Raw genomic sequence first — 25,850 nt, 5'->3', positions numbered from 1 at the left:
GGAGTCTGTGAACCTGTTTCATAAGGGCGCCTCTCAGAGGTGGGAACTGACTGTGTGGGGCAGTGAGGAATATCACCTGAGGAAGTCTGGTGCCCGCAGGATCATGTTCTGGAAGTCTTCCAGGGAAAGCCGCCCATCATGGTCCCCATCAGCCTCATCCAGCACCTTCTCACACACCAGGCTCACCTCCTCAGCACTCAGCTCTCCTCGTGTCAGCTTGGTCACGGTCTGCTCCAGGTCCCACGCACAGATGTAGTCATCGTTGTTAAAGTCTGTACAGCAGAATGGAAGGGGACATGAGGGTGAGGGGACAGCAGGGTGCAGGCAAGCCAGGCTAGTCATGGGTATATCTTGTCCCCGTGTTACAGCGGAGGAAACTCAGGCACTGGAAGGAACACAAGACCCTGGGGGTAAGAGCTGGATCTTGCTTTGGAATTGGGCAGGGACCTGCTGGGAAGTCATTCATTCACTCAAGTATTTATTGAGCACCTACTATGCGTCAGGCATGTGATAATTGTTTCTTATTCATCCCCTCTTTCAACAAGTATTTATTGAGTGCCTACTGTATGCCAGGCACTGTGATGAATTTTCATTCATTCATTCATTCATTTGGCAAATATTTATTTATTTTCTTTTTAGGGCCACACCTGCAGAAGTTCACTGGCTAGGGGTCAAATCAGAGCCACAGCTGCCAGCCTACACCACAGCCACAGCGACGCCAGATCCAAGCTGCATCTGGGACCTACACCAGAGCTTGCAGCAATACTGGATCCTTAACCCACTGCATGAAGCCAGGGATCAAAGCCACATCCTCATGGATACTAGCTGGGTTCTTAGCCCACTGAGCCACAGTGAAAACTCCTCAACAAGTATTTATTGAGTACCTACTATGTGCCAGACACAGAGAGAGATGGTGTACAAAACACACCACCCCTGACCTTGGGTCTCCTCAGAGAGAAATTATAAGTGAGCAGATGAAGGAACAATAAATTAAGCAGCATTGCTCCATGCTAGGAGAGAAATACTATGTGGCATGGAGAGTCACTCGGGGCAAGGGCTACTCTGGACCTCAATTTCGAGGTAAGAAGGAGCCAGGGGAAAGGTAGTCTAGACAAAGGGCACAGCAGAGGCAAAGGCCTGAAAGCAGAAGGAGTTTTGTGTTTGGGAGAAAGAGCCAGGCCAGTATGGCTGGAATGGAGTGAGCAAAGGGATGAGGTGGGAGGTACCAGAGCAGGGTGAAGGACTGGGCCATGCAGGACCTCAGAGCCCTGGGGGAGATATTTGTGACAGCAGGGCATTCCCTGGCCCAGGACCCACCCTTGTTCCCACTTCCCCACCCCGGGGCCCTGCACACACCATAAATTTTAAAAGCATAGTAGGCTTTGAGGTCCCGGGGAGCCATTTCACTCATCACGGAAAACATGTCCAGGAAGTTATCCAAGGTCATGTGTCCATCCCCATCCTCAGAGAAGACCTGGGCAATCCTTTCACGGAACGGGTTGTCCTAGAAACAGGAAGCGGGGAGCCCATCCCTGACCAGGATCTTGTGGTGGGGGAGGTTCTATAGTTATCACTCCCTCCTTCCTGGGAACCTCCAAGTACCCTTCACCAAGACTCCCTCCCTCCCGTGGTTCCTGGAGAGGACTTCTGGCAGCTCCATTCTCCCCCCCCGCCCCCGGGGTCTGGGTGACTGTTGACCCCACTTCCAGCTCCAGAAGAAGTCACATGACCCAGGAGAAGCCAATCAGAGATTCCCATTCTCCTGGCAACTGTGATTGCCTCTGGGTTGGGCATGTGACTCAAACTGGCCAATCAGAGGCTGCCCTGGGACAGTTTCTGAAAAGTTTGGATGGAGAGATCTGCTTTCTGCTTGTTGCAGAGCTGATGGGAGGAAATCTGGGTCAGGTAAGCTTTCCTTTCACTACCTCAAGAGGACAGGCTGCCTGAGACTGAAGCCTCTTCCTAAGAGAAGCTGAAAGATAGAGGCAGATTCTCAAGCATATCTTCAGAGACCCTGGTTCCAGCTATACATGCTGCTAGCCTTCTCCCTGCATTTTTTGTTCACATGATCCAACCCATTCTGTCCTTCTTGAGTCAGGTTTCTGTCCATTGTGATAAAATAATCTCTACTCACAGTCACTCACCCCACAAGTCCCCTTCATAGTCACAAACTATGTGTCAAACATCCAACTGAGAAGAACCTGCATTTACTAGCTCCTACTATAAAAAGAACATTCCCTGAGTACTTGCCATGAAGCAGGTCTTGTGCCGAGCTCTTTTCCTGCATTGTCTTGTCTCATATTCCCTACAACCCAGAGTTTGATTCCTGTCTCTATCACATCCTAGTTGTGTTACTATGAACAAGTGTCTTGACATCTCTGAAATTCAATTTCTTCATCTGTAAAATGGAAATAATCACAGTACTCACCTCATAGGGATATAGCAAGGGATATTCCTACAATTTTTTCCCCCACCTGTCCCATGGTTCAGGCGTACCTTCAGCTCAGGCATGCTGCCAATGAGCTCATAGGGCACCTTCACATCAGGGCAGCTGGTATAGTCAAGAGGAACAAGCTGGGGGGCCAGGTCCTGGTAGCGATAGAAGAGCCTGATGTGGGGAGAAAAATAATGAGAAGATCTAGGAGATGAGTAGGGGTGGCTTGTCCCTACTCTTTCACTCTTATAGCTGTTCACTCTATACTGAAGAATGCTGAGTCCCCAAGCACTATCAGCCATGAGCCCAACCTCACACACACAAGGCCAGACATAGGCATGTCTATCCTCCTGGGACAAGGCCAAGGTAAAGAGAAGGCTTCAGGGCTAGGGGAAACCAGAGGGGGGAAAACAAGCCAAGAAGGAGGAAGGACTTCCTGTAGGAGGGGGCATTGGTGCTGGGCTTTGAAGCATGAGTAGAAGCTTACCAGGCAGATGAGGTTGACAGAAGGAGGGTGCTTGGGGCACATCAGCATTCAGAGATTCTGAGCCAATCTATGAATCTCTGGACATCATCATGTTTTTGGCAAGACCTTGCCTCTAAAGACCTCCAACCTCATACTTTCTCTCTTTCCATAATGCAGAAGAGCAGAAAAAAGTCTACTATTCAGATTTTCCAAAAGGGTAAATGATAAGCATTTTGTAAAACACCAAATGCCACCAAACACACTACCTAGATTGTGAGGCCAGCTCTCTACTCCAATGCCCTCACCTGATGACACCATACCATCATTGGGGCATGCTGAGCAGCAGGCTTACAGAGACCATTCTTGATGAGTCAGATATCCCCAAGTTGCTAAGGGGACAGGACTATCTAAGGACTGTCCCTGAGGGGGACCAGAGCCTCTGGGTCATATGATGGCTAGGGAAGGGGTATTTCAAGCTTCAGTTCTGAATCATCTCAGAGAATAGTCTGGGTTTGGGTTTGGGTTTCTGCATAGTTTTGAGCAAGTCTCTCTTCCCTTCTTCTCCTGAGTAGATCTGTCTGACAAGCAAGAAGCTTGAGACAGACAAAATGTTAGCCCTCAAATTCCTTGGGCTCTACCCATCTATCCAGCGGCCCAAGGTAAGTCTCTTGTGTCTGAGCCTCAGTCTCCCCATCAGTAATCCAATCGTAATGGCCATGACGACCCTGTGAGCTGTTCTTCCCCAGACAATGGGGCTAACTGGCGAAAGGTATGCCAATCAATAATGGATGTCCAATGCCCACACAATTGGGGCCTTGGCCCCGATCACTCTGCAGTCAAACCCCAGCCAGCTTGGGTTTCACAGCTCCAAGTTCATGGGTCGGGGCCTCTGGACAATGGCTCTGTGAGCTGAGTGATGATATAGACTGTCCATCTATGCCCACCTTGCTCACACCAGGGACCTGCTGCAGCCCAGGGCCACCTCCTCTCTCTCTAATCTTGATGCCAAACCCACAGCCCAAAGCTGGCTCTAGAGTCTGCCCCCAGTTCCCAGCCTCTTCACACCAGCTTCAGGGGGATCTTTCCTAACATGCCGATCTGCCTCTCCCCTGCTCGCACACTCTCTATGGCTCCCCACCACCCTTAGAAGAAAGCCCAAGTCGTCAGCCTAGAAGTGTGACAATAGGACCAGATGTGACTTCTCAACCTTCCCCTCTCTGCATCCATTCACTGACCATGCACGCGATCCCCCCCATTTAACCCCCATGAAGCATTGAGTGAGGTCAGACGGCAAATCCAGGACAAACTGCAAATCCAGCAATATATAGAAAGTGTCCAGCTCTTCCTTCCTTTCCTCTCTAGACTGACCTCATGATTTCCTTCCTCGTGAAGAAGGTGCAGTCCTGCGGAGAGAAATGTTGGCTTGGCACAGAGCCTGCCTGGAGGGCCTCTTTCTTCTCCCACAATCGCATACCCATCGCTGCCTGATGCCACACCCAGAACTGCCCCAGGAATGCTTACTGAGTGCACACCCAGGAAGAAAGCGAGGCCGTCCCCATCTCGCAGGCCAGGAAATAAAGGCTGCCAAAGCCACCAAGGGTCCAGTCCATCACCCCTACCTGATACGCTTCTAGCTGCTCATGTGTGAACACTGTCTGCTTGTTGCCCATGGTGAAGGCCACTGTCAGGACTCTGGAACAGACTCCTAAAAGACCCCAGTCTCCTCAGGGCCACGCCGGTTGCCAGGCTGCCGCACATTGGTGTCTGGGCAAATCTCCCTGCCCTGGCTGTCACCTGCCCACCCGCCGCATCACCCCCAGCCTGGGTGAGACTCAAGTTACAGCCAAGCTCTCTGGGCAACGGCCTGAGTGTGTCCTTGGCCATCAGGGGAAGGAGAAGGGCTGTGGGAGGTCACAGGGTTCCTCACAGGGAGGTCACCTCAGTGGGAAAACCACAGCTGCCACTACCAGGAGAGACTAGGGGCATGGGGGAATATTATTTTTTTCTTTTTCTTTTTCTTTCTTTTTTTTTTTTTTTTTGCCAAATCCACGACATGTGGAAGTTCCCAGGCCAGGAATCAAACCTGCGCCACAGCAGTGACCCAAGCCACTGCAGAGACAATGCCAAATCTTTAACCTGCTGTGCCACAGGGGAACTCCCAGTATGGGGCACCTTCAGGAGATGGGCAGGGTGGTGGAAAGGTTGTGAGCACACTCCAGATCAAATTCCATTTCTCTACACAGTAGCTGTGTGACCTTAGGCAAATCACCTGGCCTCTCTGAGCCTTGTTTGTAATGTGGAAATTATATTAGTACCCACTTCACAGAGTTGTTCTGAAGACCTAATAAGATCATTAATGCACCCTCCCAAAATATTTGACCATTGGATATAACCCAATTCTAGGCACATAATGGGGAATAAAAAAGATGAATTGTGCATTGGAAATGATGATGAGAGTAATGTTATGGCTTGAGAAAAGCAATCCAATGTCTAAGTTTGGGTTAAATAACAACAGAGTTTTTTGTTGCAGAACTTGTCAGAGCCTTTAATGTGCTAATGTGCACCAGGCATCCCCAGGAGGCAAATACAATGTAGCAGCTACCAACCTTATTCAAACCCAGAATGCTCTTGGGCAGAAAATTGGGGAGCCAGAAATTCCCAACTTGGCACTCCCATGCCCTTCCCACTCTAGATCTGGCCTCCTTCCACTTTTTTCTCCTGCTCAGCTACTTCCAGCTCCATACCCTGGCCCCCTGAACCACTTGTGAATCTTCCTCTTCCCTCATCCCCACTATCCCTGGCCTGGACCATTGCATTCCTCCCACCAGGCTCCTCTGGTCCCTGTCTCAGCTTCCATCCTCTGCTCAAGCATGTGACATCATCTTATAAAATGTGACTATGAGGAGATCCGTTGTTGTTCAGTGGGTTCAGAACCCAACTAGTATCCATGAGGATGCTGGTTAGATCCCTAGCCTCACTTAGTTAATTATCCAGCGTTGCCACAAGCTGTTGGTGTAGGTCACAGATGTGGTTTGGATCTGGCATTGCTGTGGTTGTGATGCAGGCTGGCAGCCACAGCTCCAATTTGACCCATAGCCTAAGAACTTCCATGTGCCACAGGTGTGGCCCTAAAAAAAAAAATGTGACTATGACCAGGATTTAAAGACCGCCCCCCCCCGAATATAATTTTTGAGAAAAAAAAACTGACCATACCAAGTGTTGACAAGGATGTTGAACAACTGGAACTCTTATATGCTGCTTGTGGTGATGCAAAATGGTACAGCCACTCTGGAAAATGGGTTGGCAGTTTTTTGTAAAGTTAAACGTGCACTTTACATATTACTCAGCAATCCCACTGATATTTGCCCAGGGGAAATGAAAACCTATATGTGCCCACAAAATAGAAACATTTATAAATCATATAATTGATAAGTGACTAGTCTCTAGGCTGTATAAAAACTGTTACAAGTCTACAACAAAAAGACACATAAGCCAAGTAAAAAATGGGCAAAGGTTAGGGGGATGGAGGGGGTGAATATGTGAAACACAGAGGATTTTTAGGGCAGTGAAATTACTCTGTGTGATACTATACGGATGGATGTGTGTCATTATACAATTGTCCAAACACAGCATGAGTGAATTCTAATGTAAACTATGTACCCTGGCTGATGATGGGGCAATGTTGTTTCATCAATTGTAACACGCTGGAGTTCCCGTCCTGGCTCAGTGGTTAATGAATCCGACTAGGAACCATGAGGTTTCGGGTTCGATCCCTGGCCTCGCTCAGTGGGTTAAGGATCCGGCGTTGCCATGAGCTGTGGTGTAGGTCGCAGACACGGCTTGGACCCCGCATTGCTGTGGCTCTGGCGTAGGCCGGTGGCTACAGCTCCGATTGGACCCCTAGCCTGGGAACCTCCATATGCCACAGGAGCGACCCAAGAAATGGCAAAAAGACAAAAAAAAAAAAAAATTGTAACACTCTGGCAAGGGATGTTGATAACTGAGGAGGCTGCCGGGCAGGAGATATAAGAGAAATCCCTATACCTTCCTCTTAATTTTGCTGTGAACTAAAACTGCTCTAAAAATAAAGTCTATAAAGGAGCTCCCACCGTGGCACAGCAGAAACGAAATCCGACTAGGAACCATGAGGTTTCGGGTTCGATCCCTGGCCTCACTCAGTGGGTTAAGGATCTGGCGTTGCCATGAGCTGTGGTATAGGTCACAGACATGGCTCAGATCTGGTGTTGCTATGGCTGTGGCATAGGCTGGCAAATGTAGCTCCAATTCAGCCCCTAGGTTGAGAACCTCCATGTGCCATGGGTACAGCCCTAAAAAGCAAAAAATAAAAAATAAAAATAAAGTCTATTAAAACAAAACAAAACAAAGCAAATGGGTAACAGATTTGAATAGACATTTCTCCATGGCCAATGAGCACATGAAAAGACCCTCAACATCATTAGTCATTAGATGAATGCAAGTCAAAACCACAATGACAGGAGTTTCCATCATGACTCAGTGGAAATGAATCTGACTAATGTCCATTAAGATGCAGGTTTGATCCCTGGCCTCGTTCAGTGGGTCTGGGATTGCTGTGAGCTGTGATGTAGATCACAGCTGCAGCTCGGATCTGGCATTGCTGTGGCTGTGGTGCAGGCCAGTGGCTATAGCTCAGATTTGACCCCTAGCCTGGGAACCTCCATATGCTGCAGGTGCAGCCCTTAAAAAAAAAAAAAAAAAAAAAATACCACTTCACACCCCCTAAGATGGTTATAATAAGAAAGATAGACAATAACAAGTGTCAGCCAGGATGTGGAGATATTGGAACCATCCTACTGCCAATGGGAATGTAAAATGACATAGCCACCTTGGAAAACAGTCTGGCAGTTCTTTAAAAAGTTAAACTTGGGAGTTCCCATCGTGGCTCAGCAGTTAACGAAACCAACCAACCAACCTCCTGTAACCATGAGGACGCAGGTTCCATCCCTGGCCTTGCCCAATGGGTTTAGGATCTGGCATTGCCATGAGCTGTGGTGTAGGTCTTAGCCTCGGCTCAGATGTCGCATTGCTATTGCTATGGCTCCGATTGGACCCCTAGACTGGGAACTTCCATACGCCAAGGGTGCAGCCCTAAAAAGACAAAAATAAAAAATAAAAAGTTAAACTTAGAGTTACCATATGACCCAGCAATTTTTACTCCTAGCTGGAGAGAATTGAAATATAGGTTCAGTTGTTCCTGTTGTGGCCCAGCAGGTTAAGAATCCGACATGGCATCCATGAGGATACAGATTTGATCCCTGGCCTCACTAGGTGGGTTAAAGATCTGGCATTGCCACAAGTTGCAGCATAGTTCTCAGATGTGACTCAGATTTGGTGTTTCTGTGGCTGTGGTGTAGGCTGGTAGCTGCAGCTCCAATTCAGCCCCTAGCCTGGGAACTTCCATATGCTGCAGGTGCAGCCCTAAAAAAAAAAAAAAAAAAAAAAAAAAAAGTCCACATAAAAATTTGTACATGAATGTTCATAGCAGCATTATTCAAAATAGCCAGAAAGTAGAAACAACCCAAATGGCTACCAATAGGTCGATGAATAAAGGAACTGTGGTCTATCCACACTATGAAATAGTGCAGTTATAACAAAGAATGATTCACTGATTCATGCTACAACATGGATGAACCTCAAAATTATTATTCTGAGTGAAAGAAGCGAAACACAAAAAGTCCCATGTTGTATGATCCCATTTACATGAAATGTTTAAAAGAGGCAAATCTACATAGAGAGAAAACAGAGTTGCCAGGGGCTAAAGGAGGAGAATGGAGAGGGGTTGCTATTGGCTGTAAGTCTCTCTTTTTTGAGATGCTGCAAATGCTCTGGAATTAGATAGTGGGGAAGGTTGCACAGCTTTGTGAATGTGCTATATGCCACTGAATTATGCATTTTAAAGGGTAACTTTATTGATTATATTTCAGCTTTAATTTTTTGTACATAAAATTTTATATCAATTTTAGTCATAATCTTCAAAAACTGGAAACAACACAAATGCCCTTCACCTAAAGAATGGATAAGAAACTGCAGTTTTTCCATACAATAAAATACTACTCAGTCATAAAAAGGAATCAACAACTGATATCCATAATGTGGGTGAACATCGAATGCATTTCACTAAGTGAAAGAAGCCTCACTTCTTTCAAGTGACTCAAGAGGCCACCCACCTACTGAATGATTCCACTTATGTCACAGTCTCAGAAAGACAAGATCATAGGAACAGAAAACAGAGCAATGGTTGCCAGGGGCTGAGGGGTTGGGGCGGAGAGGGACAAGGGAATTCGAAGGTGATGGAACTGTTCTATATCTTGATTGTAACATGGCTATATTCATTTGTCAAAACTCATAATACAGTACACCAAAACAGGTGAATGTTATTGCTTGCAAATACTTCTTTTTTTAAATGAAGATGATAATGGGAGTTCCCTGGTGGCTCCATGAGTTAAGGACCTGGCATTGTCAATGCTATGGCTCTGGTTCAGTCCTTGGCCTGGGAACTTCTGCATGCTGCAGGAGCAGCCAAAAAAGAAAAATTAAAATATACAAATAAAAATAATAACAAAACTAATTTTTAAAGACCTCCTTCCTCCCCATTGCCTCATTAAGTCCAGCTTCCTATGTCTGACCCCATCAGACACTTTGTGATTTTGGTTATGCAACATCCCCACCATCAACAACAAATGACTGAATACCAACTGTGTGCCAGGCGCTGTCCTGGGTAATGCATCCATGAACAAAACCAAGTTCCTGTTCTCACAGATCTCACATTCCAGTGAAGCCACCAAAGAAACACGTAATTACTCCTCCGGGACCTACTGTACAGCACAGGGAAATCTATCAATACTCTGTAGTGACCTACATGGGAAAAGAAATGGATATATGGAGATATATATATATCTGAATCACTTTGCTGTACACCTGAAACTAACACAATGTTGTAAATCAGCTATATTCCAATAAAAATTTTAAAACACATAATTAGTGAGGAGTGCTAAATTATAGGAAGGAAAATAAAATGACAAAGATAGATATGAGAGTGGGCTATAGATATTAGGAAAGGAAGACACCTCTGACAGGTTGACATATGAGTAGGGACTAGAAGAAAATGAGTAAATAAACTGAGTGGGAAGAGAGTCCTTGGCAGTGGGAACAGCAAGTGCAAAGGCCCTGAGCCTGGAGTGAGTGTCCCAGAATTGAGAGGGAGCCAGCCAGCTGGTGCTATGCAGGGACTCAGCAAGCACTAACTATGATTAAGGTAATTAATCTTCATTAATTAAGCTACTACTCATAGACATTTGGGGTTGTGTCTCCAATACACCAGCTCCAATGACGAAATTTTTTCTTTTTTGTTTTTCCAAGCAATCATTTTTTTATGGTATAAATAATTTTATCTTGGCACAGATCAGTTCCAGCTTTATTATGATAAACAATATGCAACAATATCTTATTTTATATCCTGGATTTCAGCCATGGGGCAAAGCAGAACAAGGTATTTTTAAATTCCCTTACGGTATAGACTACAGAATCTCAAAGAGAATGGATGTATGTACATATATAACTGAATCACTTTGTTGTACAGCAGAAATTACCACAACATTGTAAATCAACTATGCTTCAATAATCTTTAAAATAAAAGAAAAGATGGAGTTCCTGTCATGGCTCATTGGTTAACGAACCTGAGTAGCATCCATGAGGACACAGGTTCAATCCCTGGCCTCGCTCAGTGGGTTAAGGATCTGTCATTGCCATCGTGAGCCGTGGTGTAGGTGGCAGGCACAGTTCGGATCCCGCGTTGCTGTGACTGTGGCGTGGGCCGGCAGCTGCAGATCTGATTCGACCCCTAACATGGGAACCTCCATATGCCACTGGTGTGGCCCCAAAAGACAAAAAGACAAAGAGAAAAAAAAAAAAAAGAAAAGAAAAGAGGAATTTTCATTGCGGCTCGGTGGTAATGAATTTGACTAGTATCCAGTAGGACAAGGCCTTGCTCAGTGGTTTAAGCCGATGTTGCCGTGAGCTGTGGTTTAGTTCACAGACACATAGATTCTGAGTTGCTGTGGCTGTGGTGAAGGCTGGCAGCTGCAGCTCTGATTCAACCCCTAGCCTGGGAACATCCATATGCCATGGGTAAAACCCTAAAAAGACAAACAAAAAAAAAAAAAAAAAGAAGAAGAAGAAGAAGAAGAAAGAAAAAAGAAAAGAAAGAAAAAAATGCTCCTGGAGTTCCCGTCGTGGCGCAGTGGTTAACGACTCCGACTAGGAACCATGAGGTTGCGGGTTCGGTCCCTGCCCTTGCTCAGTGGGTTAGGGATCCAGCCTTGCCGTGAGCTGTGGTGTAGGTCGCAGACACGGCTTGGATCCCAAGTTGCTGTGGCTCTGGCATAGGCTGGTGGCTACAGCTCCGATTGGACCCCTAGCCTGGGAACCTCCATATGCCACGGGAGTGGCCCAAGAAATGGCAAAAAGACACACAGACAAAAAAAAAAAAAAAAAAAAAGTTCCTTATGAGGGTCCTTGATGGCATAGAGGGTGATGTCATTCAACAAAGCTTAGACATCGACAACCTAGAGTTGGAAAGTGATTTTGAAAAGTATACTTCGAATATGAAGATGTTTAGGAAAGTTTAACTGATCTGTTGTGTTTTCTTTGTATGTATACACAGCAGTAGTATACAATGAAAATCTCAAGACTCTTTAAAAGCATATAAAATAAAAATTTTAGGGAGTTCCCACTGTGGCTCAGCAGAAATGAGCCCTTCTAGTATCCATGAGGACACATGTACAATCCCTGGCCTCGATCAGTGGGTTAAGGATCTGTCATTGCCATCGTGAGCCATGAGCTGTGGTATAGGTTGCAGACGAGGCTCAGATCTGGTGGCTGTGATGTAAGCCTGTAGCTACAGCTCCTACCCAACCTCTAGCCTGGAAGCTTCCATATGCTGCAGGTGTGGCCCTAAAAAGCAAAAAAAAAAAAAAAAAAAAAAAAAATTAAAATTAAAAATTAAAATTTTAAGTGATCACAAACACTATGTCAGAGTTTATTTGGCACCTTTTCCCCCTTAGAACACAGAATAGCAATAGGGTAATACTGCCCCCAAGGGAGTGAAAATTGGTTGGAGGGGGTGGAGAGGGTAAGAGAATCTTCAGTTCTTCAATGTTTTGTGGCTCTCCAAAGCTTAAACTCCCCTTGAAAAATTCTTATTTATTAATATTGAGCATCTTTTATTAAATTAATTAAAATGGTTTCTTTTATGGCTGCATCCAGGGCCTATGGAAGTCCCCAGGTTAGGGACTGAATCCAAGCCACAGCTGCAACCTACACTGCAGCCTCAGTGACACTGGATCCATTAATCCACTGCACTGGGACAGGAATCCAACCCGCACCTCCCCAGCAACCTGAGCCACTGAAGTCAGATTTTTAACCCACTGTGCTGCAGTGGGAACCCAAAATTGTTTCTTTAGAGGGTAATAATGGGGGGAAAGGGTTGAGAAACACTTTTTTAAGGTTCATAAAATAGTGATGCATCTTACAGTGGATGGCATATAGTGGGGGACAAAAGTAAGGATGGATTATAGTTGGTACCTCAGTTTTCCCACCTATAAAATCAGATGGTTTACATAATAGGGTAGCTATGAGAGTCAGTGAAATGATCCACATAAGTTCATATAAAGTATTAGCTGGTGCTGTTGTTATCATCCTTATCCCCATTTTATAAGAGGAAAGAGAAGCTCAGAGAGATCAGACAACTCGCTCCAGGGCACGCAGCCTTGGAAGTGTCAAAAAAGAGCTCCAAAGCCACTGGGTTGGCTGGGAGAGAACAGATTTCTCTGTCCCTCCCTGAGGAGTTAATTCTCTCGTGGATGGTCCCACGAGTAAGCCGGCGCCACCCGGTCGACCCCATCGGCTGGCCCCGCAATCTTTCTTGGTGATCTCATCAACTCCTCCGGAGCCTATAACTAGAAAATTGGGCAGTCGTTTGCTGACCCCTGCAGGTAGGAAGGAAAAAGGCAGACACCGCGCCCTCCTTTGTCCGCCCCCCTGCAGATTTGGGGGCGCTAATTGTCGGTTCTTCTCCTTCCTCCAACCGTCAGTCTTCCCCATGAAAGCACCACACACAATTTGTTCAAGAGAAGTGCACATTTATTTATTTATTTATTTGTCTTTTTGCTATCTCTTTGGGCCGCTCCCGCGGCATATGGAGGTTCCCAGGCTAGGGGTCCAATCGGAGCTGTAGCCACCGGCCTACGCCAGAGCCACAGCAACGCGGGATCCGAGCCGCGTCTGCAACCTACACCACAGCTCACGGCAACGCCGGATCGTTAACCCACTGAGCAAGGGCAGGGACCGAACCCGCAACCTCATGGTTCCTAGTCGGATTCGTTAACCACTGCGCCACGACGGGAACTCCAGAAGTGCACATTTAAATGCACAAATGCACACACTCTTGGACTCAGCAATTCCACTGCGACAGATTCAAGCCATTTGCAAAAGTGAGATAAGATTTGTGATGGTCTTGGGGAGGGCTAAGGACATCTTCTTTGAGGAAGGTGGGGTGGAGGTATACCTGTTGTCTTGTAAAGAGCTCGAAGACATTTTGATAAATGAAAAGCTAAGGGCATAAATAAAAGAACACCACATACACATACACATGCACACACACATTATGTTAGCATGTACACATTTCTGTGCTGTAAAGAATCAAAATGAACCTGTTAATCACTTTGGAAGGAGGCAGGAAGGGAAGTTTCTACTTTTTGTTTTCCTTTTTTCTTTTAACTTTTATTTATTTATTTATTTATTTATTTTTGGTACTGTGTGGTTTTCTTACATGGAGTGTGCGTGTGTGTGTTAATGTCAGCAAAGGATTATGGGAGGTCTTAGGTTTCTTCCCTCCTTCCCTCAGTCTTAAAAACCAAGTGATAGGGAGTTCCTGTCGTGGCACAGTGGTTAACGAATCTGACTAGGAACCATGAGGTTGCGGGTTCGGTCCCAGCCCTTGCTCAGTGGGTTAACGATCTGGCGTTGCCGTGAGCTGTGGTGTAGGTTGCAGACGCGGCTCGGATCCCGCGTTGCTGTGTCTCTGGCATAGGCCGGTGGCTACAGCTCCGATTCGACCCCTAGCCTGGGAACCTCCATATGCCGCGAGAGCGGCCCGAGAAATGGCAAAAAGACAAAAATAAATAAGTAAATAAATAAATAAAAATAAAAACCAAGTGATAAATTTTTTAACTCAGGACATGAAAGCAGTCACAATATTCTGTTAGGGTAAAGGGGAAATAGTGAGAAAGCAAGTATAGAGTAAGATCTCATTTATTTTGTTTTAAAGTATAGATAATAAGAGACTAAAACAAAGAAATGAAAACAGTAACAGATTTTTTTTCCCTGGATGGGTGTGATTTCTACTGTCTTCTTTGGGTTTCTCTGTATTTTTTCAATTTCATATTCCACAATTAATGTCTGTAGATGTTTTGTTATCTGATAAAAAATAAATAGATGCAAAATATCATGAATGTATTTCATGTTGATGGATTGTACAATTTACTTATTTATTTATTTTTTAGGGCTGCACCTGCACCATATAGAAGTTCCCAGGCTAGGGGTCCAATCGGAGCTGTAGCTGCCAACCCAAACCAGAGCTCACAGCAACACCTGATCCTTAACCCACTAAGCGATGCCAGGGATTGAATCTGTGTCCTCCTGGGTACTAGTCGGGTTTGTTATCCTAAGCCGCAATGGGAGTTCCTAAATTTCTTTCTTTTTTTAATGAATTGTACAATTTAAAGTGGTTACATTAGGAGTGCCCTTGTGGCACAGCAGGTTAAGAATCTGGCATTTTCACTGCAGCAGCTCAGGTTGCTGAGGCATGGGTTCAGCCCATGGCCTGGGAACCTCCACATGCTGCAGGCATGGCAAAAAAAATTAAATAAAGTGGTTATATTAGTAAATTTTATGTTTTGTGTTATATTACCAGGTTGGTTACTGCAAGATTACTTTCCTTTAGGAGACAGTAGGAGTCTATCAGTCAGATTACCTAACTAGTGATGACCAGGCAATTCTTGATTGACTGGTTTAAGATTCCATTTCGGGAAGAGCTAAAACTGTAATTAAATTCTCAGTTTGGTGATGTGGAACTTAGCATAAGTGGCTCCATTTGAGGCCTGTTGTCTTTTTTGTTTTTAGCAGTAGTACATTCCAGCTAAAGGAAAGAAGAGACTGTTGTCCAAATCAAGTTCTGGACACTCCACTTATTGAATTGAGGCTTAGTTACCACATAAAGGGAGTTTCCTGTCTTTTCTTCACACTAAAAAAATGAGAGGAGAGCCAGGGGCTGACAGCATTATCACCCAGGGCAAAGGAAGATGACCCACATTGAAAAATACAATGTTTAAAAGGATGGCCAAAAGAAAAGTTGGAGTTCCCATTGTGGCACAGTGGAAACAAATCCGACTAGGAACTATAAGGTTGCGACTTCAATCCCTGGCCTCACTCAGTGGGTTGAGGATCCCACATTGCCATGAGCTATGGTGTAGGTTGCAGATGTGGCTCAGATCTGGCATTGCTGTGGCTCTGGTGTAGGCGGGCAGCTACAGCTCTGATTAGACCCCTAGCCTGGGAATCTCCATTTGCCATGGGTGCAGCCCTAAAAGTACAAAAGACAAAAAAAAAAAAAAAAAGGTGTTCCTGTCGTGGCTCAGTGGTTAACGAATCCAACTAGGAGCCATGAAGTTGCAAGTTCGATCCTTGGCCTTGCTCAGTGGGTTAAGGATCTGGCGTTGTGGTGAGCTGTGGTGTAGGTTACAGACACGGCTTGGATCTGGCATTGCTGTGGCTCTGGTGTAGGCTGGAGGCTACAGCTCCTATTAGACCCCTAGTCTGGGAACCTCCATACGCTGCTGGTGTGGCCCTCGAAAAGGCAAAAAGACTAAATAAATAAATAATAAAAGGATGGAAGGAAACAAAAATAGAACCGTGTTTTAGTTATGATAATAGTTCTGCTTATTCAACAAATTATTCATGATATCAGGGAATAAAATACCCAACCCATGAGCCCCAGGTGTTATGACACTGGAAGATTAGATGTTTTTTGCTTTTCTTTTTTGGCCATCACTCGGCATATGGAATTCCCAGGCCAGGGATCAGATCCGATCTGCAGCTGTGAACTACACCACAGCTGCAGCAATGCCAGAGGCTTTAACCCACTATGCCAGGAGGGCACAGAACCTGCATCCTAGTGTTGTACCACAGTGGGGACTCCTGGAAGATCAGGTTTTTCAGTATACCTTCTGCAATTATTTCCTCTTATCACAGCCACAAAGCCAGAGTTGCTGACAATCAACATTTCATTCTGAGGAAAACCAAACCTTGCTACAATTCTACCTCAAGTAGTGAAGGCATCTGGAGTGAGCCCAAGAGAATTGAGACCTGTGTCCATACAAAGACATATGCTTATGTTCACAGCAGCTGTATTCATTATGGCCACAAACTAGAAACAACCCAGGTATCTATCCACAGGTGAGTGGATAAACAAATTGAATATATTTCTATATAATGGTGTTACCAAATCAAACTTGGTCCTGTCACAATCTACTGACACCAGGCTGTGATGAAGGAAAGTGCAGAGTTTATTGCAGGGCACCAAACAAGGAGTCCAGGTAGCTAGTGTTCAAAAGGCCCAAACTCTCTGTTTTAAGGGAAAGGTTTTTATTTTATATATATAAAAACACACACATACACACACATGGCTGCACCCACGGCCTGTGAAAGTTCCCAGGCTAGGGTCCAATCGGAGCTACAGCTGCCGGGCCTATGCCACAGCCACAGCAATTGCCAGATCTGAGCTGCATCTGTGACCTACACCTCAGCTCACACCCTGCAAGATCCTTAACTCACTGAGTGAAGCCAGGGTTCGTGATCAGCTCATGGACATAGTTCTGATTGGCTGGTGGTGAGTTAACTGGGAGTCAACATCGTCAACTTTTTGGTTCCAACAAGTCTGGGGTCTATATGCTTGTGGGCAGCATATAGTTATCTTCCTTCACCTGGTAGAGGTTTCAGTATCTACAAAACAGCTTAAAGGATATGGCTCAGAATATTATCTATAGCCCTTGAGGAGGAACCAAAGGCCCTTGAGTTTGTTTAATAGCTAAACCATTATTATTTTGTCTCACTTGACTGTTTTCCTTTGTTTCTGCAATTTCTCACTTCTCTGATTAAATTTACTCTTTGGAATTCAAAGGAAGCCTCGGAAGCTAAAGTTTTTCTGCAAACAAGAGGCAGGTGGAGGACATGGTGGGTGTGGGGGGTGGGTGTCTGTTCCAGTTATGTGGAATAACACTCACCAAAGAAGAAGAATGGTAATACTGTTGTACCCAACAACAGGAGGGATCTCAAACACATTATGCCCAGTGAAACTCTAACTCAAGAAAACACATGTGTTATGATTCCATGTACATGAAACATTTTTAAAAAGACATTCACAACCTATAGTGAGAGAAAACAGATTTGGAGTTGCCTGGGAAGAGGGATAGAAGGGTTAACTGGAAAGAAGAACAAAGGAATTTGGGGGTGACAAAATGTTCTATATTTTGATTGTACAGGCGATTACATAGGTGTATAAATGTGACAATATTCATGGAAGGGTACAATGTAAATGGGTGTCTTTTACTGTTTATAAATTGTACCTCAATAAAACTGATTTTAAAAAATAATTTAGGAGTTCCCACTGTGGCATAGTGAGTTAAGAGCCGGGTGTAGCTCCGTGAGGATGCAGATTCAATCCCTGCCCCTTGCTCAGCGGATTAAGGATCCAGCATTGCAGCAAGCTGCAGAGTATGTCACAGATGTGGTGTCTGTGGCATAGGCCTGCAGCTGCAGCTCCAATTCCACCCCTAGCCTAGGAACTTTCATATGCCACAGGTGCAGTGGTAAAAAGAAAAAAGACAATTCTTAAATGCCACCAACAATATATTTCACATATTACTATCATTTACCAAAAGCTGGAAAACTAACCACTACTAATTAGGTTTACAAAATTAGGTAATCTGTTGAACCCTCAAAATATGGCAATAAACTCAAGAAAACGTTGGGTTTTAGGAAACTGCTTCTCTGTCAAAGAGTGAGCGAGGAGGGTGTGGAGGATGAAAGGGCCGGGTGGTGGGGGAGGGTTGGGAGGTGGTGAATGGGCTCGGAAGTAGCACCAAGGCCGGAAGTATGGCAGGAGGCAGGATGCAGAATGCAGAGGATGTGAACTCACCTGACCTCCAGGCCCAACCCGGAACCCAGAGGTGTGGCGAACGCGGCTTCCAAGGGCGCACGCGCACCGCCTGGATAAGCCAATCAAAACAAAGGGAGGCGGGCGTTTGGGTGGAAGTTGCTTTCTCAAACAGGAAGTGTGGCATTTTTACAGCCCGAACGTCAAACCGGGTCCATGGAAGACTACGAGCAAGTCCAAAGGGGGCCCCTGAAGCTGAAAGGTGTAGCAGAGCTCGGAGTGACCAAGCGGTAAGTCCCGAGAGCCCACGGGACCCCATATTCTGCCTTTTTAAGCTTCTTCCTGAGGCCCGGGGTTGGTGCTCTGACCTGCCATTACCCTCGCTCCCACCCGTCTCCCCAGGAAGAAGAAAAAGAAGGACAAAGACAAGGCGAAACTCCTGGAAGCCATGGGAACGAGCAAAAAGAACGAAGAGGAGAAGCGGCGCGGCCTGGACAAGCGGACCCCGGCCCAGGCGGCTTTCGAAAAGATGCAGGAGAAGCGGGTAAGTTGGGTGAGGAGCCGAGGGACGCCCCGCATCTCCCGGGGTGGATTCAGAGGCAGGGCCTGGAGACTTGTAACCAGGATCTACCCCAGGACACTCCGGGGAGGGCGAGTGGCCAGAGTGGACGTTAATTACCGGGAGAAGCTACTGCCTGAGTAGAAGACAAGAGTCCGTTGCGGGGAGCTCCGAGGATAGGAAGCTTCTCTGGCGAAGTGTATTTCAGAGGGGCGGGCTAGAGATCCCGGTTTCGATTCCAGCGCGGTCCCTCATTTGCCCAAGACACTGTGGGTCAGGGACTCCTCTCTCCTTCCCTCACTTTCCTCATGTGTAGGGGTAAGGATAATGCTTTCTTCTAAGAAGAATGGAAACTTTGGATGAGGTGATGCAGGTAAATGGCATTAAGTCTGGCATGAAGTCAGTGCTTAAATGATGCTGGCTGTTGATATTAAATGGGCTGCTGTAAGTCACCACGAAGTGTTTCCACGACTTCGGCAGCTTCAGATATGTTGTGTTTTAAGGCTCTAATGAGTGGTTTTCTCTTAACATTGAATACAAGGCCCCCAACTGAGAACCACTGGCCTAGACTGATTATTTCCTCCTGCAAGCATTATGGGCTGAACTTATCTATTCTATGCCGACCTCTCATATCTCTCACCACCCAGTTTTTATTAAAAAATAAATAAGGCAGATTTTTGGAGTTCCCCGTTGTGGCTTAGTGGTTAACAGATCCAACTAGGAACCATGAGGTTGCAAGTTCGATCCTTGGCCTTGCTCAGTGGGTTAAGGATCCGGCGTTGTGGTGAGCTGTGGTGTAGGTTGCAGACGAAGCTCGGATCCTGCATTGCTGTGGCTCTGGCGTAGGCCGGCAGCTACAGCTCCCATTCGACCCCTAGCTTGGGAACCTCCATATACTGCGGGAGCAGCCCAAGAAATGGCAAAAAGACAAAAATAAATAAATAAATAAAATAAAAATAAATATAAATAAATTAAATAAAGCAGATTTCTAAAGCAGGAGATCAAAATTTTGATACTAGATGTTAAATTTGAGGTGCCAGCCAGAAATCCAAGTGGAGAATTCTCATGGACAGTTTTGATACCTGAATCTGCAGTTTGAAGGAAAGGCCTGAGCTCAGATAAATATTGGGAATTTCCCTGGGACTGGATGAGATCCTTTGAGGAGGAGTAGCGACAGACAAGAGGTCTAGGATCTGACCTCTGAGCAGAGGGTGACAGAGGGGAAAATTGCGAAGGAACACAGGACACACAGATGCCAGGAGAGACCATGTCTTTAGAAACCAAGTGGAGAAATTGCTTCCAGAGGGAAGAGTGAAATCAGCTATAATTAAAAACAAAAAAACAAAAAACTTTTTTAAAAAAAGCTGTCAATATGCAAAAAAAAAAAAAAAAAAAAAAAGGAAGAAGTGGTCAACTGTATTATATGCTGGCAGGAGGTCTAGTCAGGTGAGCACTTAGAGCCCTCAGCTGGCATTTGGAATGAGGAGGGGGGAAAAGCTGATTAGAGGGGATCCAAGTGGAGTGTGGGGAAGGGCAGAGGTGGAGACAAGGATTAGGAGTAAGTCTTGATTACCAGAGGGGAAAGGTGGGGGAAGGGATGGATTGGGAGTTTGTGATTGTCATATGCACACTATTGTATATGGAAAGGGTGGTCAGTGGGGACCTGCTATATTTAGCACATGGAACTCTATTCTTTGATAACCTATATGGAAAAAGAATCTGAAAAAAAAATGGATATGTATGTATGTATGGGTAAATGAATCACTTTACTGTACAACAGAAATTTACATAACATTATAAAACAACTATACTTGAGTAAAACTTTTTAAAGTGAAAAAAAATATCTTGAACGATTTGCTGTTACAGGCAACAGAGAAACAGGCCTGTAGCTGTAGGGTGGAATTTCAGGGTGAAATTTTTGTTGCTGGCATTGAAAACCAGAAAACTGCTGGGAGTTACATTTGCATCAGGTGAAAGAAAAAGATGAGGTGGATGAGAGAGAAGGGAGCAGGTGAAGGCAAAGTAAAGTGCAGTTGGGAAATGCACATTTCCTTGTTGGTTGAGTTCCTTGTTGGATTGAGCACAGTGGGCTTTAAAAAGCTGGACAGCTCCTGGGAGGAAGGCCCCAACCTGGTGGAGAGGGTCAGGGCTTGACATCCCCAGCCTCATCACTGCTCTCATCACTGCCCATCTGTCCTCACTTTCTCTTGTCTGTGACGTGGGGTTGTCACCAGCACCCAGGACACCTGTGAACTAGGTCCAGGGAGTGGGAAGAGAGAGGGCAGAGCCATGCCAAGTACCTGGCATTGGTGACAGCTGGTCAAGTCAGTGTGACCTCTTGTGAGGAGACACAGGCCTCACTTGGACTCATGGCAGCAGGAAGAGGTGGGGTGGACAAGGTGGATACTTCAGAGGGAGAGGGAGTATCAGTCAGGTGGGAGCTACCTGGGTGTAGAGGGAGATGAGGAGGCAGCCAAGGAGAACAGGAGGGGAAGGGAGGAACAGCCAGAGGGAAGTCCACATTGTATCTCATGCTTCTATGAGTTGACTAGGCTTAGGTGGGTGGTTCTCCTACTGGCCTTCCTTGGAATCTAGTGCCATCAAATGGCAACTGGGGCTGGAGGCCCCACTGGGCTGGAACATCCAAGATGTTCACCATCACGTGTCTGGTGCCTCAGTGCTCCTCCCAGGGCCTCCCTCCCCACATGTCATCTCATTTTCCAGGTCCTTTCTTTCCAGCAAGGTCATCAGACTTCCTGCATGGTGGCTAGCTTCTAAGAACATAAAGCAAAAGCTTCTGGGCGTTCTTACAGCTTCAGCCTGGCACTGGCACTGCATTCTGTTAAGTAAACTGTGTCACAGGACCAATCCAGAGTCAGTGTAGGAGAGGACTGCACCAGGGCCCTCGGTTCATGGGCGGGGGGGCACCAACATGGGTTGGCCACAGTCAGCCAGATAGTAGGTATAGTGCCAGCTGTGGGCCCAGGTCTCTGCAGCTCTGCATCCATTGCTCTTAATTCATTCCTGTACCATTGGTATTGAGCATAAGAAGCAGGGCGGGCATGTGGTACAGGATGTAGATTCTAGAATCATACTCATTAAGGTGACCCGGATCTTGTAGCCCTCTTGGCACTGTGTACTGTCACTCTAGCACCTATTCTGTGTCGGGCCCTTTACCTTCCTCATTTCTCATCCTTCTTCAAACCCCATGTGAGACTTGATTTTTCTGCAAGCTGAGAAGGTAACCAGTTGTCCAAGGATGCAGGAAGCAAGCACATCTGTAGCTCTCAGTGGAGTCTCCTTGAGTCAGTGCTAGTACATTTCCTGCCACTTAGACCAAAGGGCAGCTGACTTGGGTTCCCAGTGGGATGTGTTATACCAAGGCATCCTTATTGGACCCTCTGGAGTGGAGTTGATGGAGGGGCAAACTGTATACCTGAGAATTCCAGCTGTTCTAAGTATGAGAGCCAGGCTGGCCAGGGCTCCTGTCTTCTATCTCGTGCTGGCTTTGGCTACATGAAGCATGTCATTTATCTCTATTTCTCTCCTCTTTTTAGCAAATGGAAAGGATCCTGAAGAAAGCATCCAAAACCCACAAGCAGAGAGTAGAGGTAAGTCACATGCTGGTGGGGGAGACTGAGCCCTGTAAGGACCAGCCTGGGCCCAGAGGCTGGGAGCCTAGCAGCAGAGTCATTGGAGTGTTGGCGGGGGAGTAGGGGATGGGGGCGGTTAACCCAACCTCCCCAGGGTCATTTAAAGGCATCCATAAGGCTTTAGTAGTGTGGCTTTGAGAGGCAGGGTTCCTTGAGGAGAGACCAGACATGAAGTGGGAGTGGGCAGTGCTGCATGTCTGTTGTGCCCTGCTTGGGTCTCTGCTGATGTGGGCTTTCTCCTCGGCTTTCCCAGGACTTCAACAGACACCTGGATACTCTCACAGAGCACTATGACATTCCGAAAGTCAGCTGGACGAAGTAGCCTCCCAGCCCGGGATATGGAATGGCATCAAGGGGAAGCAGAAGGCGGACTGGGGGCCATATTTGTGCCTTTGGTATTTTCTGGAAACATTATATTACACAAACCCTTGAGTTCTCTGCTGAGACAGTGCTTTTCAAAGCAGTGTGCCCTCATTCTGGAACTTGATTAAAGTCAGACTATCCTTTAACTCTATTTTGATTTCTCGGTAGCGTGTAGAAGAAAGAAACCTTTTTAGTTTGGACTGGAAATTTTTGAAAATTTATCCGGAGATTAAAGTTATTTCTGTGTAGGTGCCACGGGAAAGTGTTTTTACCCCGTGTTGCATCTAACTCTTGCCAGCCAGCCAGCCAGCTTTGCCTGGATGAAACAACCCCAGAGGACAAGGAGCTAATGCCAGCATGGCCTGCAGCACATAGACCCCTGCAGGACCCTACATGGGCTGCCCTTACAAGCTTCTTCTGGCTTGGGGCTTGTGCTCTCCTGTCCAAGGCCTGTTAAAGCCACTTGCAGCCTTGTGCCCTTCAGACTGCTTCCTCAACCACCTGGCCAGTGAGACAATGCAGCCTGGGAAACAGAACAACCACCTAAGGCAAGGATGGAAGATATGCCTTGTCCCTTTCTTTTTTTGTTGTTCTTGGGTTGGAGGGGCAGAGGGAGGGCAGGGGTGGGGGCAGTTGGCTATGGTATGCAGCAGCTTGACATGGGATCTCAATTCCCAGACTGGGGATTGAGCCCTGGCAGCAGCAGTGAAAGTGCTGAATCCTAACCACTAGGCCACCAGCGAACTCCCCAACTTGTGGCCAGCGTGTAGTCTCTTCTCCCAATATCCCCATTCCAGATGTATCTAGTGGGTGTTGCCATGGCAAACACCACCAAACCAGCACAGCATTCTTTGTAATGGGACCCAGACACAGCCTGCCTTCTCACCCTCAACCCTGGGCTCCAAGCAGCCCCCCTGTATTTATTCAGAGTTGGTACATAACATGTTTGGCATTCCTGGCCTAAGGACACCTCAGGGGTGATGGGAGCAAGGCAGAGCCCCAGCACAGACAGACATGGGGCAATTGAGAGGACCTAGTTTCCTGTGCTGGAGAGCCAGGATCTTTGAGAGCCTACATGTACCCATCAAAAGAGGATTAACCTGCAAATGTTCTCGGGGAGAAGTGTGTTGACATAGATGCTGAAAGCATTAACAAAGTCCCAGAGAAAAATACAGTGTTGGGTTTGGGACTGTCATATGTGAAATGCAGAATAAAGCAAAAAAACAGTTATTAAATAGATGTCTGAGTATCTTAATTACAAGCTGTTTGATTATCACTAGAAATGCTGCCTTTTGGACTATCACAAAGTATACATACTGCAAAGTGACTGTTCACCTTCAATTTGGAGAAGAGGTGACATGTGTTTCCAACTGCCTATTCACCCACCTCAAAATGGGGTGACTTAAAACAATAGGATTAGTCTCTCAGGATTCTTGGGTTGACCATGCTCAGCTGGATGGTTCTACCCCACGTAGTATAGTTCAGTTCATGTGTGAGCTATGCTGACTTGCCTGGGGCCAGAAGGTCCTCTAGAATCTCCCTTCACTGAAGTAACCTATTCCATTGGCTAACACAAGTCACATTGCCAAACCCACTCTGGGAGGGAACTGCACAAGAGCACGAACAGCAGGAGACGGTTTACTGAGGGCCATCACTGTTTCAGTCTACCACAATGGTCCTCAAAATATGTACGTTGGACTCTCCTGGGGTGCATTAATTACTGGGGCTGCCTGGGGTTGGGGTTCCATCACGGAGATTTTTCAGAGCTCCCCAAGTGACCCCACTGCACAGCAAAGTTTGAGAAGCACTGTCTACCACAGTAAATATGGTCTTTTCTGAGATGTTGCACAGGACAAATCTGGCTTATACATTAAATACAAAGGATGAAATTCAGATGTGATTCAAATTCCTCCACATGCACTGAAAAGGAAGTTACAAGTAATTTTTGTGTTGCGTGTTTATTGTGACAGTATTGGCATGTTGGAGTTTTTGTTTCCTCGAAAGACTTGTCCTCCCAGCTCCATCCTTGCCTTGATACTGCATTATACTGTATCTAAAATGCCCAGAGCAGGGACATAGTTTTTTGAGGGCATTAGTCCACTGTGGTCCCCTTTGCCTGGCAAAGCAATAGAGCTATTCTTTTTCTTTTTTCTTTTTTTTTTTTTGGGGGGGGGGGAAGAATTTTTATTTACTTTTTGGCCATGCCCTTGGCATGTGGAAGTTCCCAGGCCAGGGATCAAACCCAAGCCACAGCAGTGACAATGCCAGATCCTTAACATGTTGTGCCACAAGGGAACTCCCAAAAGCTATTCTTTTCTATTTCACCCAAAACTCTGTCTCTGAGATTCACTTCTGCCTTGGTGCACAGAGGCCAAATATCAGCGTCGCTTACTTTTAAGTCAGTTAAAGAGAACTCATTTACAAGTTAATTTTTACATAAAGCAGAACCAGAGATGTCAGTGTTTCCACTTGAGTGGAAAAGCCCTTCTCCTTCCCCCCTCTTCCTTTTTTTTCCTTCAGTCTCAGGAGCTAAAATAAAGATGGTCTAGATAAGGTAAGTGCTCCTGAGAGCCATTGTAGAACATTTACATCTCACAGAGAGAAAAAAATAATAAAATGCCCAGAGCAAGTCTGAAAGGAAATCCTCCATAATGAGAGGGGTTACCGCTCCCATGTGGATTTCTTTATACTTTTTGGCATTTCCTGATTTCTTCAGTGCAATGTACAGTTTTGTAATTTAAGAAAAAAAAAGACACTTTTTTCCTAAAAACATAATTTGGGCAGAGTGAGGCTAGGTATAATCAGATTGCTTAAGAGACGGTGTCAAAAAGCTTCTCAGCTGCTTTATGCCCAGGATTCACTGGTAATCTTTAAAGGTTCTAGTTTTCTTCTCTGGATTTTCTTGCACTTACATCTCTACCTTAAGTAGAAGGTATATAACCACAAAGTTGCAAAAACTAACTCTCAAAACCCAAAATGGAGGCAGTAAGGAAGATAAAAGTAAGAGGCAGGCAGCCGGGGTAAATGGTTCTGATAGTGCAGGGCCTGGGGCCCAGGGCATTGTGATGGTTCACTGGGACAGAATGCAGCATTTCTCCAAAGGCCGAGTATTCATAAAAGCAAAC

The 25,850-nt window shown here is 46.0% G+C and overlaps 2 protein-coding genes across 4 annotated transcripts in view; one reads left to right on the top strand and one right to left on the bottom strand.

Annotated features, from left to right (window-relative positions):
• The window catches only part of CIB3 (calcium and integrin binding family member 3), a 28,326-nt gene that overhangs the window by 2,029 nt on the left and 447 nt on the right, over positions 1 to 25,850 (bottom strand). Inside the window, exons 1-5 of one of the 3 annotated variants that reach the window (XM_013994644.3) lie at positions 4,520 to 4,570; positions 4,269 to 4,303; positions 2,497 to 2,608; positions 1,357 to 1,504; positions 77 to 272 (exon numbers count right to left, since the gene is read on the bottom strand). In XM_013994644.3, the coding sequence (XP_013850098.2) occupies positions 77 to 272; positions 1,357 to 1,504; positions 2,497 to 2,608; positions 4,269 to 4,303; positions 4,520 to 4,570 (542 nt within the window). Of the gene's footprint in view, positions 1 to 76; positions 273 to 1,356; positions 1,505 to 2,496; positions 2,609 to 4,268; positions 4,489 to 4,519; positions 4,571 to 25,850 lie in introns of those variants that run through there. The other 2 variants (XM_085012528.1, XM_021083597.2) reach the window with 2 other exon arrangements.
• Positions 18,337 to 23,960, top strand: FAM32A (family with sequence similarity 32 member A). The gene is made up of 4 exons (NM_001243887.1): positions 18,337 to 18,440; positions 18,553 to 18,694; positions 22,267 to 22,320; positions 22,616 to 23,960. Exons 1-4 carry the CDS (start codon positions 18,367 to 18,369, stop codon positions 22,682 to 22,684), a joined length of 339 nt encoding a protein of 112 aa, NP_001230816.1. The 5' UTR covers positions 18,337 to 18,366; the 3' UTR covers positions 22,685 to 23,960.

Source organism: Sus scrofa, chromosome 2 (genome assembly GCF_054392235.1).
Source record: "Sus scrofa isolate SSC_HxYL_T2T_F1_AM1 chromosome 2, Sscrofa_HxYL_maternal_Yorkshire_Landrace_v2.0, whole genome shotgun sequence".
Lineage (NCBI taxonomy): Eukaryota > Metazoa > Chordata > Mammalia > Artiodactyla > Suidae > Sus > Sus scrofa.
The sequence above is the reverse complement of the archived record's forward strand: the minus strand, read 5'-3'. Positions and strand labels throughout refer to the sequence as shown.

Coding starts and splice junctions, on each gene's coding strand:
- FAM32A (NM_001243887.1), top strand. CDS start 18,367: ATGGAAGACTACGAGCAAGTCCAAAGGGGGCCCCTGAAGCTGAAAGGT. Junction 18,441..18,552: donor GAGCTCGGAGTGACCAAGCG/GTAAGTCCCGAG, acceptor CCGTCTCCCCAG/GAAGAAGAAAAAGAAGGACA. Junction 18,695..22,266: donor AAAAGATGCAGGAGAAGCGG/GTAAGTTGGGTG, acceptor TCCTCTTTTTAG/CAAATGGAAAGGATCCTGAA.